We start from the raw sequence: 16,531 nt of genomic DNA on the forward strand, positions 1-16,531 counted from the left end.
CCTTTAGCATTCAGTTCAGACCCGGCATTAAGGGTGGAACCGTGGCGTGACATAGTATTTTAAGGGGTGAATCGAGTTCAGAAAATATATGCTGTATTTCTCACTAAAATGTACTTTGAATGACATAAAAAAAATATTTATCCGTTTTATAATAATCATGTAAATTTATCCGTTTGATAATAGTCATGTAAATTCCATCAATACTTTTAGTACTTTGATTTCATATGTGACGTAAAAGCGCGCACTGGCTAGACTGTGTCTCGCGTGAATTATTGTCTACGACAAAGGCTGCGACGTCGCAGAAACACAACGTCTGCGACACGTTTCATAAAACGGTCGTACGACATTGTCGCAGACGTACGACACCGACAAAAAATTGTCGTAGACTACGACACGTTGATAAAATGGCCCCCAGAAGAAGCTTCTGGAATTGGGGCATCTTTCTGTATCTGTATCTTTGCACGATCCTCCAATACATAAAATGACTAATACTCTTATGGTGGACGCGCCAAAATGGGCAACCGGTGAAGAGTATAAATAAACTCAAATAAACCAAATCATACCTGCACATTTCCCCTTCCATCTGATGACGACGTTTTTGCCCTCGCATCTTCGTGCTCGTTTTACTTCGCATTTGGAATGGTATGATACTCCGTCAGATCCGCACATTATTCTGGGTCTCCGACTTTTACATTTGACCTTGCACTCACTGTCACGTAACGCCCGAAATAAAACCTGCAAACAGAAACAAGATATATCAATCACCCATTTTCCTTCATGCACTCATTTTATGATCAAAATACCCTGTTAATAGAATACCCCTCCACCCAAAGTAAAACAATAAGAAATCGTGCAAAAAAACGTAAATAACGATTATATCATCGGTTTCATATAACTTTACTTTTGCAATAAGTACATTGTCAATTTCATACTTCACATGCACATTTTTATTTCAAAGAAAGTGCACATTTTTATTTCAAAAGACAGAAACACGAAAACATAAACATACATAATTTCACTTAAAATTTATTATCTTTGTTTCCCTATTCAAAGGTCTAGAATATATAACTTAAATCGTATTAAGGTACACATATTATTAATTTTGAGAACACTTAATTCCAATTTGACCCATAATTTGCTCGAACCAAAAGTTATTAGTCTTTTAAAACCTTTCATGAAGTCTAACCAAGCTGATAAACTTTTTGAACATATTGATATGTAAAATATATCCCAAAAATGATAATGGGCAAAAAAATGATGCTAGACAAGTTCATTAAAAATGAACAAGTAAATGTGAAATTTTTTTTAGTATTTAAGTAAAAACTAATCATTTCTGATAAATATCTGATAAATATTGTATTTCATCATTTACTATCAAAGAATTAGACTTTGTGTAACTGTTGGAGCTTTGCTGTAAATAAATTACATGGAAATTCGTGGTGTCAATATTTTCGAAATGCGATATCACAATTACTTACAAATATTTTTGTTTTAGCCATTGCAAACAACGAGGAGGTAAAGAAGAAAAGACGGAAAAAATCACTTTGTGCAATAAGTGCTTCATAAAAAAGGAATACGCATCCTCTTTTTTCTTGGTAAAAAGCCATGTTGTTTTCGGAAACAAACACACTTTGTTGTCTTTTATTTCTGAATAGGGATACGAAAATGTGATACTTTCTAACACCTACTTTTATTAAAGCTCTGTTATCAACATGAAACCCTTACGTATACCGTTTCATACTTAAAAGTACATCGTCATAAAACAGCTATGAAAACATCTTTACATGTTTGATTATAAACACATTACAAGAACACAAACACGTTGTTAATTTAATACTGGGGATGGGGGATTATCATAGTTGTGACGAACAAGCACATGTTATTTCTATATACAGTGTATATTATTTCATCATGATGGATATAATAAATTCATTACAGGCTAGGTTATGTTTTATGAGGGAATAAAATTAATATTCACTTTTTTTCTCAAACATTACGAGGCAAAATTGTGAGGGTACATCGTTTGCTTTTGAAGCAACAAGATTGGCTGCCCATCAAACGCTGCACACCTGTTGAATTAACCTGCCTGTATATAATAATGAATTTTACCATATTTCAATTATGCGCTAACAGAACATCGTAAAGTTAATTGTGCATAAGATGTTCAGTGTTTTGATGAAACGATAGATGGGTTAAAGCGATACGAGGAAATAACGTACCATCTGTTCGTATCATACTTTCTTTCCACATACACATTTATTAAAGCTTTTGGATACACTTAATTAAATTCTATTAGATATTGATCAACAAGGCACGTGATAGATAAATCATACGTAAAAAATTCAACCAAACTACTGATAATTCCGCCAAATGTATCAAAGTTTACGTGAGTTCCAAATTTCACTCCAAAACTACATGTTTCGTATGTATATAAATGTATTTCAAAGTTTTATAAATGTGCTGATTATGTACATAGTGAAGGAGAATGAAGCAAAGTGCAATACAAAGATGTCTTTTCTTAGCGTTATATTCTTCTAATTGAAAACGAAAACTGCAACTTTTAAGCATTTATTGCAATAGTTGTTGTACCTTTTTAATTAATAGGAATTCTGCAGTACATCTTTCATACCAGGACTTCGGAACAAGTTTATACCATTCATGTATATTTTATCAATAAAAAATGGTCTTGTCTCTAGAAAAAGGGAATAGATTTATAAATATGCCTATATAAATATATTGTTAAAGTTAAGCCCTTATGACCAATATTTTTCTTTATTGCAAACTGTTGATGCATTCTTATGAAATAAATGTCAATAACTTATTTCCCTTAAATATATCTATGTACAATATATACAATGTGTATATACTTTCGCTTTTATAGATTACGGAGTAATAAAATTAATTCAAATACAGTAGTCATATTTAATATTCGAGTACGACACCTGTTGAGAGGCGACCTTTTCTTATCTCCACTGAAATCCTGGCATGAAGCCCTCTTATACCAGATATAGACTGGTGCTTGAACATTTCTTATTTTGTTACCGAGTTGGTTTTTCATTCTTCAAGTACCCGTCTATATTGTAATCTAACACCTGGCCACATTTACATTAGAGTAAAGTAAACACGACTTGAGTATGTCCATATTGTTGCACAGTCATTCTTGTTACTGAACTTAATTGCTATATTAGATATATAACCATCTGAATTCGATTGTAGCGGTTGAGAAAAAAAAAACATTTAGTTTTATTCATTCAAATAGAAGTAAAAAGTTTCATTCTATAAAAAAGCGTATACATTGTAAATACATTATTATTTTTGCTTATAAGGTTATTGAGTAAACCAGATTTGACATCTATTTGATACAGAAACTAGAGAAAGAATTCAATATCTACTTATATATATATATCTAGAACATAAATATGAATAAATTTTTCAAAGTTTTCTTCGATAACTTGATAATGTTTAAAATGTTAATATCTTAATTGTCATTGAATGAGAAAATAATTTAAGATATATGCAGAATGGAACATGATAAAGAGTACAGTAATACCACAAATATCCCCAGTGTAATTATCATCAGTGAGGGAATAAAATTATCATCACTGATAATTATGTTTGGCCATTTCTATAGTTTCCTTTTAAATCCATCCACATCTGTCTTCCGTGTATATAGTAAGTCAAGATTGATGCGAAATAAAGTACAAATATTTATGATATATATCAACTGATGATGTAATATATTATGCTTTATGACAAAACGTCCATGCACGAGATTCTTGTGCAGTTTTTACGTGAACACCGCCTGCTGCGAGGACCAATCAGAAGTTGATATAATTGCATTAATAATTGATAACGAGTCGTATAATATTATTAAAATTTCAAGTACATTTGCATTTAAAAAGAAATTGCGTTTTTCAATGCAATTGTTACAAATGGCTCTGATATACTCATATTAATCTTATGATTATGCCAATTATCTGCTACCATTAATTTAAAATAGAAACCATTGAAAACCGAGTATTAAATGTTACACACTACACCTTACGTAAGAAGTGTCCGCTCCGTCACTTCTGAAGATTTACGGGAAATAACTGATTTAAATTCTGAAAATTGTTTTGCAAAGTAATGATGACTATGGGGGTTGTATCATGCTTTTAGATGCGTGCGTTTAGCCTGTAATTTACCACCCAATTTAAATGCGTGAAGAGTTATTTTGATAAATTGTCCTTTTCATGGTATTTTAAGAAAAACTATAAGAGTTTTATTATTCTATTGAAAGCCTTTGCATGCTTCACATTCTTAACATAAGGTGAAGATTACTTTCCCCATATAAAGATAACTGCATGCAATTTATAAATTGTAAAAAATGCACTTTAAAATCCAGGCTTAAATCTTGTAACAGCGTAGAAAACAAGCACGTGGTGCTTCTTTTTACCGGAACACCGCCTGCTGGGAGGACCAATCAGTAGTCGTTATAAATGCATTAAGAATTGATAATGAAAACGCACGTGGTGATGTAATTATACCATTTTAATTACGTCTTTATCTATATCTTAATAAGATTACATGATCTGAATGATTATTTACGGTTCCGAGATGTTAATAATAGAGATATATAATACATGCAAATTAGTAATGATATAATACTAAAAAACGGTATTCTATACAGTGTATGATTAACATAGATTAATACTTTTAGGTGACTGTAAAGGTTTTATTAGATTCACAAAAAATCTTTTTATTTGTATGGACCTTCTTTAGAGACTATCTGTTAAAAGCATTATTAAGCTCCAGAAATGCATCTGTTTTTATTTCTCAAAAGCTTTTTATTTTTTTGTACTTTTATAGTTACTTAAATGTTACTCATTGGCCAATTACATTAACCATCTTTTTCTTCTGTTGTTCTTTGGCAATTAATACAGTTATGAAGATATAGAATTTTGTATGGAAGTCAAAACCTATTTCGTTTACATGACATATTATTTCAAATTTAGTGCTCCTTTCTTCAGACAAAAGCATTTTACATGCCCTAAAACCAGTATTTAAAGGTTACTAAATTGATGTTTGCCATTTCTAAAGAAATCAAATTTTATTCGTTTCTGATGCATAATGTGTCTTTAGTTAAAAGCTATAGCGTTCTGTCTAATTGTGTTAATAAACAGCAACAGCATTTCGTTGAGCAATATAAAATATTCTAACAACAAAAAGATCTAAATATAGCAAGATAAGCAAAATACATACTTTAAACCATTCATCATAATAAAACAAATAACTAAGGAATACTTCATCAAGAATATCTTTCTGTGTGTAAGCAAATATTTCTAACTTTTTTTACTCAGAGCCTTCGGCTTATAATATAATTATTTAGATATTTGATATATTTTCATTTTATTATTCTTTTATTATCATCATCATCATATTATTATCATCATTATTATTATTATTATTATTATTATTGTTTAATGTTATTATTATTATTATTATCATCATCATCATCAGTATTATTATTATTTTTAGTAACTGATTGTGAAATATATTCCATTTCATAAAATACCTTAAAACTATTTTTCTTTATTATGTACATAGTCCAAAGGATTTATATTCTATTTCAACAGATAAATTATGCAATTTAAATGACACATGAGCTATTGAATTGTTCATATCGATTGATGTATTATGAAACGGAAGAAGGAAATACTCAAGAAATGTTTTTAGATTATAACAATAGAAATTTATAAGGAACAAAAATGACATAATATTGATTCTTTTAGGAAATTTTATTAAACTATGTTATCCAGTCAGTTTGTGTGTGTATTTTGAGATTAAATAATACTATTTTATGCCATTTTGAATAAATGCCCATTTTTCACTTAACACCATCATGCGTTTGGTTTTCCCTTTTCATTACCTTTTATTCCCACACTTATCTTGGACGATAAATAAATAAATAAATAAATACATTTTTGCATATAAAATATAGTAGAAACATAAAGATAACAAAGGCTGTGTACGCAAATAACATTTTAACCGAGTGAGAATATCACGTGACTGTACTAATTTCTGGTCACCTACCAAAGCTTCTGTGTATATTTCAGCTGTTTTTTGACACTTGACATGTCAATATTGACGATATCAAATATAAATGGTATCAGGCAGAGACATGTATATAAAGAGCACGCGTTTACACCAACTTCCTGTTAATTCTAGCATGTCTTACGTCCATCTTTATATAACAGGCAAACAATGGACAAATGTTTCTTTCAGATGATGTGAGACTTGCAGCGACAACAAACGACCATTTTGATATTGGAACACCAATACGTAAGTCTTGTTGTACTCGAAATTACCTTTTTAATCCGTTGTGCATTTAGTGAATGGTAATTCAAGTAATTAAGTTGTAAATGAAGAGTATAATATCGATACGCCACAGGTGTTTAGTAACCCAAAACGACAGTGTTTAGGGTCGATTACAAACCATGTCACGGGTACACCTTTTTTATCAACTTGATATCTACACTTCGATCAAATCCCCGCTTTAACATTTATCTCAAGTGATGAAATATTCATTAGCAGAGACAATAATTTTTCAAAAGATTTACATGCGATTAAACTTTATCTAATGATCAATAAAATGCCAATTTACTGATTTGATATGACAAGGTATTTTTGTACATATTGACATTTTATGACGGGATATCGTTTGATAGACAACTTCTAACATCTACAAAGGATTTGAGGGGATAATGCCGTACTGTGTAAACAAAGTCTGTTTTGGCATGACATTTACGAAGGGCCAGGTGGCTTACCCGGGCTTCTTGAGCGGCTTAAGTATCATAATAATGACACCAGTATCAAACAATAAGGGGCGTATCACCTTACACCCTGGAGTTCTACAATAATATAATAGGTATTATTGATCTTATTATGACAGATTGTTTAATTTTAAACGAAATTTTAAAAAATCGGGTACTTGAAAAAAAATACTCAAAAGCAATGTAAAACTGACAATTTAAATAATTATCTTCCACAAGGCATGGACTGTATCTATGAGTGACATTGATCTTCGCATGAAATACTTAACTCGTAGATCGTAGACGTAATCTAAATTTTCTTCTACATTTATTTATAGTTTTGAATATTTGAAAATAATCATAAAGATTTTTATATCCAATCAATATACTTATATCAAACTACAAAGACTTACAGAATATTGTTTCCATATGTATTTCTTAACATAAATAATCAAATACAGATGTTTAAATAATTGCAAACTATCTCCAACGCATTATCAATACAGTGAAATATGTACCAGTTATATTTTTCCTTGTTCACAGTATCCCTTAATTGACCAACCAGACGGTATGCTGTTATTTTTATATTGAAGATACAAACAACAATGACTCATATTTTTGCATATCTATGGCGTGAGTTTAAATTTTGATGTTTTATATCTCAAGCATTCAGTATTTTACATAATTATTCAAAATACACTCATATAAAAATATCACCAGGTCTGTTCATTCGTTGTTGGCACATTTGTTGGACCATCCGCAAGTCGCTAGAAAGTTAGACATCGTGCATTAATACATGTATTATAATGATCCGAAACATAATCCACACTTATATAATTTACAGTGATTCATGAATAGGTGAAAATTGAGTATTTTAAAGCAAAATTAGATTTCAACTCTCTCTCTTGATATGTTATCTTATATTTTGTTATGAAAACTTTCATTTTTTAAAGTGGAAATATGACACAGATTAATTTTCAATTTATTTTACACGGCAATCACACGTGCACTTGTAATTTGTTGAAGTATGTCCACATCGTAGGGTTTCTATTTGCCTTGATATCAATCATTCAAGCACACGAGTTGTTCAACTACTTTATGTTTTAAAAAGCGACAGGTATTTTCACCTTGGTTGAAGATGATATCAATTTTTGTAATTATTTAGACAGTAATAAGCGTGCACTCATTTGACCCAACATCAATCTATGTGTGTAGTTGCTGTTTTCAGTATCATTTTGTTACGTGAAACGCATAATGCATACACAAATTTTGTTAGTTTGTTTCATCATCAAAATATGTTTTCGCGATATTATAATTGATTGTATCCGATTCCCTATTTTTAGAAAAGCTTGTGGAGAACATAAAATACTAAAATGTGCAACCACAAGAATAGACGATTTACGTACATGTAAAATATATGTGTGATAGGCTGGGTAAAGTGCAAGTTTGTATCATTTGATTAATAACAAACATGTGACAAGAGTGTTTTCCCGATTGTTTTACCATTGTCTGATGGTTGCATGTGATTCTGAGTCCCGCTGAAAGCAAAGGCTTATTTCATGTGAGGAAGCAATACAAGTATAACTAGCTTGTAAAAAGTATGTGGTTCAGGTCACGTGGCCGCTCGTGTCTGAAATAATACACGAAGAAACAAGTGGGGTTTTCTATTAACGATGCAATCTGGAAAGTTATGGCCATAGCAGTGTCGTTTTGTCTAATAAAACAAGGAAAATTAATTGTGTTCGCAGTTAAGCGTCGACATCAAAATATAAATGACTTATGGACGGATCTTCCGCACGAAATCGTCACGGAGAACCTAGAGAGGCCTTGCAGGTCCGACATAGTCTGAAGATGACTTTATGAATTACCTTAGTAAACTAATTGTAAATTGATTAAAATTGGCACTTAGCAAATTATCTTATAATCCTGTATTTCCGTTGAATTTATTTATCATAAAGTAACTTGTCATATCTTTCTTTCTGTTTTTGTCATTTTTGGAGTGTATTGGCATATCCGCAGGAAATTCGAACTTGAATTCCATTTTTCGGTAAATATATGCATGACATAATGATTTTAGTAGTTTCCTTTTAATGAAATGGAGAGTTAAGATCGCTTAATGCATTTTGTCTCAACTGGAAAATGAAAACAGTTTGTTTACGATAAGAAGATATCAATTTAATGTCAATGCGCATGCGAATATTTGAAACAACGACTTGTAATTGACATATATAAGCAAGGGAAAAGTCAAAGTATAATACGCGAAAGATTCTAAATGTCAAACTTTGTGACAATGGTAATATCACTTTATATTTATACAAATATTGTTATTATAAACACATGACAATGCTGTTTTCGTGCAAACGTAGCATATGGTATATAGTTGTTTTACTTTTTACTTTTATACTCTCTTTGTTGCATTTATATACTGGGTGTACCCTACTTTGAATTTGGAACTGTGTATTTTTATGTTTAGATTTTTGATATTTAAAAGCCTGGTTAGAGAACATTTTTTGTACACATATCAAAAACAGTATGGTTTAATACTATTTTTAAAGATCCCAATTACCAAGCATGTAATACTAGTAGGTCTGAAAAAGTACATCTGAACATTATTATTATTCGGAAAACCATGGTGAAGTTTCGGAGATAGATCTGATACTTGAATATGATTCATAATGTGGACATACAAACGTTTGAAACAAACGTCGCTTAGTGCAGCATCATAATTATATGTGAGTGAAAAATACAATTACTAATTAAATACAGCACTGATTCATTGCTTGCCGCTGTGCCATTCATTGTGCGTAATAATCTAGTCATAGACCATGACGTCAGCACACAAAATGAAAGATATGTACATAAAGTCATAATGGTACAGATATGATTATAAACAGAAGACTATATTAATGGAAAGTGCATTTCTGTGTACTTATTCACCTTTATTTTTGTTTTAAATTTATTTTCTCATTCATCTATTTATTCTTTTAATGTGGACTGTTTTTCGTATTTTTACATCATTCTAAATCTCCATTGTTAAATAAGTAGTTTCTTCCTAAAGCATTAAAAAGCTAATATACTTTATTGCATAATGCCGTTAATTGACACATGAAATTTGGAAGCAACCAACTCTTCAAATCCCCCCCCCAAAAAAAAAAAAAACACGAAAAAAAACAACAACTGTTTTTCTCTTGAAAATATAGCAAAAATAAAGATAAATTCAAAAACAATAGCATGTATTGTTAGCAAGTCTACATCATTTCATTTTGTCGTATCAACATAGTGAAAAAAATGTTTATGAGTAACAATATACTTATGTTTCGGATATAATGTTTCTCTGTTCACTATCAGCATCGCATCTATTGTATAAATCATTTCTATACATTACAGCACCATCTTGATATAGTCATTCATAGTGCTATCTTAAAATATAATATTCAAAGTGAATTATAATGTCTTAAGACCTTTTGTTACACACGTTTTAATGTCACAGTATCTTGGTGCTAAATCTTATTGACAGTCTACTAAAGGCATTTTGTTATCCATTCCCCGCCCATTAAACGCATTTTTCAGTCACATTTGGGGAAATTTATAACATGTGTGGCCTTTTGTAATAACTGATTTATCATCTTTGATAAAGTTATACACTGTGGGATTTCATTTTTTAACATACAGAGGTAATGTGTAAGCTAATAATATATTCTTATAACAATAAAATGCTTTTCAAATTTTAAATAGTGTGTGCACCTCCCTGTTTTATAGAATAAAAACACGTTGGTTTTTAGGTGTAAAGAGGATTCCACTAAAAATACTGCTGCCAAAATTCACCTAACTTCCATTTCTAAAGTAGAATTATATATTTCTATACCAATTATTAATATAGAATGGCTTAATTATAACCGTCCAATATATTTCTAACACCCTATATTGGCCAGTTGAATGCGAACACGACCTCTTCCATTTTATATAAACTGTTGTTATTTCTGCCTATTTCTGTCAATTTGAAATACAATTCTATAATTGCAAAAATGAAACTACTATTAAAATCCATCGAATTCATCTGATATCAAAACACTTGTAATTCAAAACTGCCCGAACGGTTGTTTTGGAAATACAAATATGAAATTGAACATTACAGGTATAACCGAGTAATTTACAATGTTTTTCTATTATGTCAGTGCTTTCATGTGGTTTATGATCAATTGTTGAATTTAAAAGTATTCTAATATGACATAAACTAAAACTACGTGTATTTATGGTTTATTTTTAAAAATATAGTTCATTTTCGTGTTCGAAATTGTGCAATAGTTCAAGGAAGTTGAAACTTGAAATCGATTCACCTTGAAACTCTTAAATAATATGTAAGTAAGAACACAAAAATTATGAATTTCAAAACACAAAAAGAATATGAATTTTAGACGTTTGAAAAAGTATTTTTTATTAAACTCAAGAAAGATTTTTCTGATTCTTAAGCAACTGAATCTGTGTTACGGATTTGCATAGCTTAGAATTCGGAGCAGTCTGTTCAAAATGTATGAGCTTTCAATGTCAAAATACAAAAATTAAGGTACCATCATTTTGTAATTACCTATAGTCTCTTCAGACAGCCCGGATATGAAGGCTGGCCTGGTTCCTTAGTGGTGGTAAAAACATATCAATTTCAGTTCCAGCAAATTACAATTATTGCAACATTTCTGTCCTTTCCGTTAGTTATTATGAATGTGCAACCGGTGCTTCAGTAAAATGTTCTTCATAAAGTGCATGAACAGCTTGCCAAACAAGACCGAGATTTATTATTGTCTAAGTTATGCAAAGATGATGTCATGGCAATCTATTCTTTATTGAGGGCGGGGTATGACTGCAGCAGGTGTTTCAGTAAATCAAAATATCATTTGATCTGTTGCAATGAACTAATATGTTTAAATCTAAAACCGTTTAGCATAAATTCAACACCAATTAGAACGCGCATTATTTGAAATGATGCTTATTGAGTTGTGTTTTAGAGTCATTAGTAAACGTAAAAGATGAACATCCCTTTGGCAAATTAAAGGAATTGTTTCTGTGTTCCTTTCATATCGACGGTGCATTATTTGGAGGGCATGCTCTTTTGATACCTTTTGATAGTATATAAATAGTAAATACTTGAAATAAATAATGTATGCATAAAATAATGTGGAAAAAAACAACAATGTTCAAAATGTTTATATAATATTTTCATTCATTCTTTCCTTTAACAAAAATACAACATTTATGTTTCTTCAGAAGTATGTACAATAACTACAACTGAATTAATACACTCTTATTTTCTTTCATTTACAGTAAAGTAAACATGGCTGCTTATAAAAGGTTAGAGCTAGACATAAAAATGGACAATTTTGTAGTTCATAGCTAAAGATGCTTCAGCGAACAGGTTTTATATTACTGCTAGACCTGTTTACTGTCGCACAATGTCAAAATAAAAGCGACATATAAAGTTATGGAAGCCAGAACTATGTAGTTCAGTGTGGCCAGAAACACAATTCCAAATATTTTAAAATTTGTTACACAGAGAGATAACCAGTTGCACACCATTTTCCGGATATATGACATACGATGAAGAAAATAATAGTTTGCATGCTTTTCTAAAAAAAAATGACTGACAACAATTTTTATTTACCCATACCCTACAAAAATCATAACTGAAATATACAAATATGGGCTATACCCCAGAATTCGCCCGATTAGATATCACTAACACACAGTGCAAGCAACGGCAATTTCAAAATGTCCAACAATCTGTCGGTTATACGTTAAATTTATCCAATGTTTCTTACTTGTTTGGCGCCAACTGTCAAAGCTTGATTGTTATTTTTTTTTTCACCTCCATTCGGAGAGTCAAAAATACATACAAAGCTACCAAACTGCTTTGATTCGGGCAAATCCCAAAAAAAGACTGCTCATTTCTTACACACAAACAAGAAAGAATAACAATGACAGAGAAATATCAAATACCTTCAAAACAACATGTCTGAGTTATTAATAAATTTGACAGGGACATCATTCGCATATATCCAAAGAAACGGATTTCAAACCAAAGGACATATCCGAAGGTATATTTGTAAATAACCATTCCCATAAATAATGTATTTTAAAAGTCGGAACATTTCAGATTATATATTGTGTTCTTTGTAATTAAAGCATGAAGAGGAAGAAAAACACACCAACAAAATTTGATGCCGATTGTTCAAAGCCAAGTAGGGGAGGACCCTAGATAATGTTGGAATAACCTTTGGTCCAACCCTTTTGTATGTACATTATGCTTAAGATTGTGTAAATTTATCATGTTCAAAATATACAATAAAATATTATTAAACTAAATCCAATTACATGCAATTCGGAACAGTTTTGTCACGACGTAGCAGAGATATTTATAAAGCGGTAAGTGATATTTATTAAAGAATATTATGTTGTCTTTCGCTACATTTTGGTACATAAATTATGGTCAAATACAGATGTTGAACATCAAAATAACGAAATTTTTGTTTACTGTGTTGCGATGTTTTCATATCTTAAGTTATTTAGTGATTGCAAGAAAATATCGTGCTTGGACAGAAAGTAATGAAATTGTTTTAATGACATACACTCACTTTGCATATCGTCATGTTCTTTAACGTTGATTACTCTTTTAATCACTCCAAAATCCTGTAATTAATGTTCAACATGAAAACCCCATAATCATGAATTTATACAACGAACTGATCTTTTGGTGATAATATTAATCAACTTTCCGTGATTAAGGATTGCATTTTCGCATTAAAAATAATTAGAATCTTTTGTGAGAACTTCGTTTTGACGGCGCTTAATTAAATAATGGTTCATAACAGAAACATGGCGTGATTGAAATATGTAAAACTTTCTATTTAACCGAATTATTACACACTTAAAATAAGTTCGTCTAGCAAGAACCTTTCATTTGTTAGAATCTTTGATGCAAGGACATGAAATGGCTTTAACTTTGAAATAGTAAGGCTCGTGATGCTGAATGCTTTTTATGTTTTGGAACTGATTCTGATGGAACTGGCTAGGTTGCTAGAGTCGGAGATTGATCATGACCGACCATGAACGTGTCGTTTTCTTTGTTGTTGGGTTTACGTCGCATCAACACAGTAAATGTCATATGGCGACTTTCCAGCTTTACTGGTGGAGGAAGACCTCAGGTGCCCTTCCGTGCATTAATTCAGGCACAAACAGGCACATGAGTAGAACCACCGACTTTCTATAAGCTAGCTGGATAGAGAACCCGAAGTTCGAAATCCGAATTATAACACACAGCGGTGAGGGACAAGTGTTTTGAAGTCAACTGTCTTAACCAATTTGCCCCGGATGCCTCTAATATTATTGTTTCCAGAGTATTCTTGTTTCGTGGCTGGCAAATAGTTTGGACAGTTAATACATACGCATATAAATACACACATTTGATAAAAGAAAGATGTGAATCGAAGAACATTTTATAACCGTTAAGTAAAAGGGTGTCATTTCAAGATGCGGTACTGACCAAGTTGGGTTTTTTAATGTATGGCAGTTATCACTGGCTGGAAATAGAAATCCTTGAAGCGTACCCATATTATGATTTTAAGCAAGGTAAAATGAACACATTTCAAACAATAGCTTAATGATAGTGTCCTTTACTCCTTTCATCGTACGACATTTACTTCTTCTTAATTTAACTGAGTAGGTTACAGAAATATAAGCATACAACTTGCATGCCGGTTAGATAGAAAACTTTACAAGTTATAAAGAAACAAGGCAGTGACAGACGCAGATTGTTGAAGGGAACTAGTATAGTCATGGTAACGGGTTATCAATAAAGATTTGTTAGTGGGATTTAATAATATATAATGCCAGATGGTTCTAAATTCCAATTCGTTCAGATGGGTGCCGTGGTAATATGACATCCCGTCAGAGGGACTGTTTAACCCTTATCATGCTAGAATAGACTTGCCCAACTTTGAATATGGGACTGCCCATACACAATTTAAGGGATGTTTTTAACAAAATACTAAAATTATGCTACCAACAGTATAAAGCCTATTAAGACTGCACTGATGCGCAGACTGGCCTGACTAAATAAAGGCAATCGCAACTTTCCGGCCCTTTCCTAAGGATAATAAATAATAGCTGAGGAAGTCCCGATTGAAATAATGGTGGCAAAGGTTAACCACCTCTGTATTATAGATTTTAGCTATGATATTATTTTTTTGTCAATATCCACAGAGGTAATTTTTCCTCTTGACAGAATTACGGTAAGAATGCATTTTTGTCAGAAATAATTTTATAATTCAATTCATGATAAGTTTTATCTGGTGAACTTAATGTGTGGCATAAATGAATTAATCCTTATGCACGTTTAAGGCCATAAGGACGTTTATATTTTATCATTACAGAACGAAAATTAAACACTAGCTAGACTATCACTTTACAAAGAATTATAAAGATGAACATTTATAGCAACAAAATAACTTTTTATTGTTATTGTACGATGTATTAGATCGAATGACCCTGGAATATTTTAGATATAACATGACTTTCTACTTATGTTTATGTTTTTAATGCATTTGTTTTCCCTGTCATAATCATAAAGAGCAAATATATGGCCTTAACACTTGATATACTGATGAATGATGATGTCCATAAATATTCTACATGATTAAAATTGTGCTTGTGTCGGTGATGGTGATGATAATACTGGTTATTACAGTGGTTTTGCTGTTGCTTATCCATGGTGGCGCAGTCGGTGAATGTGCCGATGTTGATGAAAGTGATGATGATGATGGCGGAGAAGATGGTGATGAGATCGACGATGACGTTGGCTGAGGCGATTACGACGACGATGATGATGACGTCAACGATGATGATAATAATGATAAAATTACTTTCCTTGTTCATATGAACATGCAGACAGACCCTTGCAAATTTGTTGAATATTTGTGAATGAATGTGTGTTGAATGAATGACTCAAGAAATTTGAAAATATGTACAAGTAATTTGAATAATTAACAAATCAGTCTTGGCGATATGTCGCCAGGTTTGTCATACAAAATTATGTTAAACATGTCTAGTGATATTTTCATACAATTAAATCATGCTCGTTTCGGAGAAATAACCACATTTTGAGTTTTGACTTGTCTGATCCGGATCATTTAGTGCATAAACCTACCTGCTAGTAGCGAGATGTCTAAACTCTGCGGCACTGTATATTTTTAATTAAATGAAATGTCCGCCGGAAAGTGCATTATTTTAATGATCATGATTTGTGGAGATCATGGAAAAATACACATATCTTTGTTTTTGTTTCAATGACTAGGAGACTTGCGTTCGTGTGTTTGTCTCTATAAATTAAGGCGCAGAAGTAAAATCCCTATGTTTATGCATAAAGATTTGTGGGCCTAGCCTTTTTAATAAATTTATGCAGGTGCGCCTATCTATTAATAGACAGAAGGCATATCGGGCTGTATTTGTTTAGTGTTTTGTTTCGTTTGGATGTGAGAATATGTCAAGTTTTCTTCTAAAACATCGCCGGGAGATTTAATTCGACTGTTTGTATAGCATAAAAAATCCTTAATGACGAATTCGCATATTTTGCCTGAGTGCGATTAGAAATGAAGTTTTACAGGTATGGTTAGGCATAGTTTTAAGGTCTATATTACAGTTTTTGTAGCAATTCCCACCGAACGGTGAAGCATAAATGTCAAAACTTCCTCTCA

General features: G+C 31.5%; 1 protein-coding gene across 14 annotated transcripts in view; it reads right to left on the bottom strand.

Annotated features, from left to right (window-relative positions):
* LOC132722762 (SPARC-related modular calcium-binding protein 1-like) overlaps positions 1–16,531 on the bottom strand; it is a 48,036-nt gene that overhangs the window by 27,675 nt on the left and 3,830 nt on the right. For all 14 annotated transcript variants that reach the window (XM_060707309.1, XM_060707313.1, XM_060707315.1 and 11 more), the window contains exon 2: positions 564–735. In XM_060707309.1, coding sequence (XP_060563292.1) covers positions 564–735 — 172 coding nt within the window. The remainder of the gene's footprint in view (positions 1–563; positions 736–16,531) is intronic.

Source organism: Ruditapes philippinarum, unplaced genomic scaffold (genome assembly GCF_026571515.1).
Source record: "Ruditapes philippinarum isolate M1 unplaced genomic scaffold, ASM2657151v2 ctg2209_1_1_1_1, whole genome shotgun sequence".
Taxonomy (NCBI): Eukaryota; Metazoa; Mollusca; class Bivalvia; order Venerida; family Veneridae; genus Ruditapes; species Ruditapes philippinarum.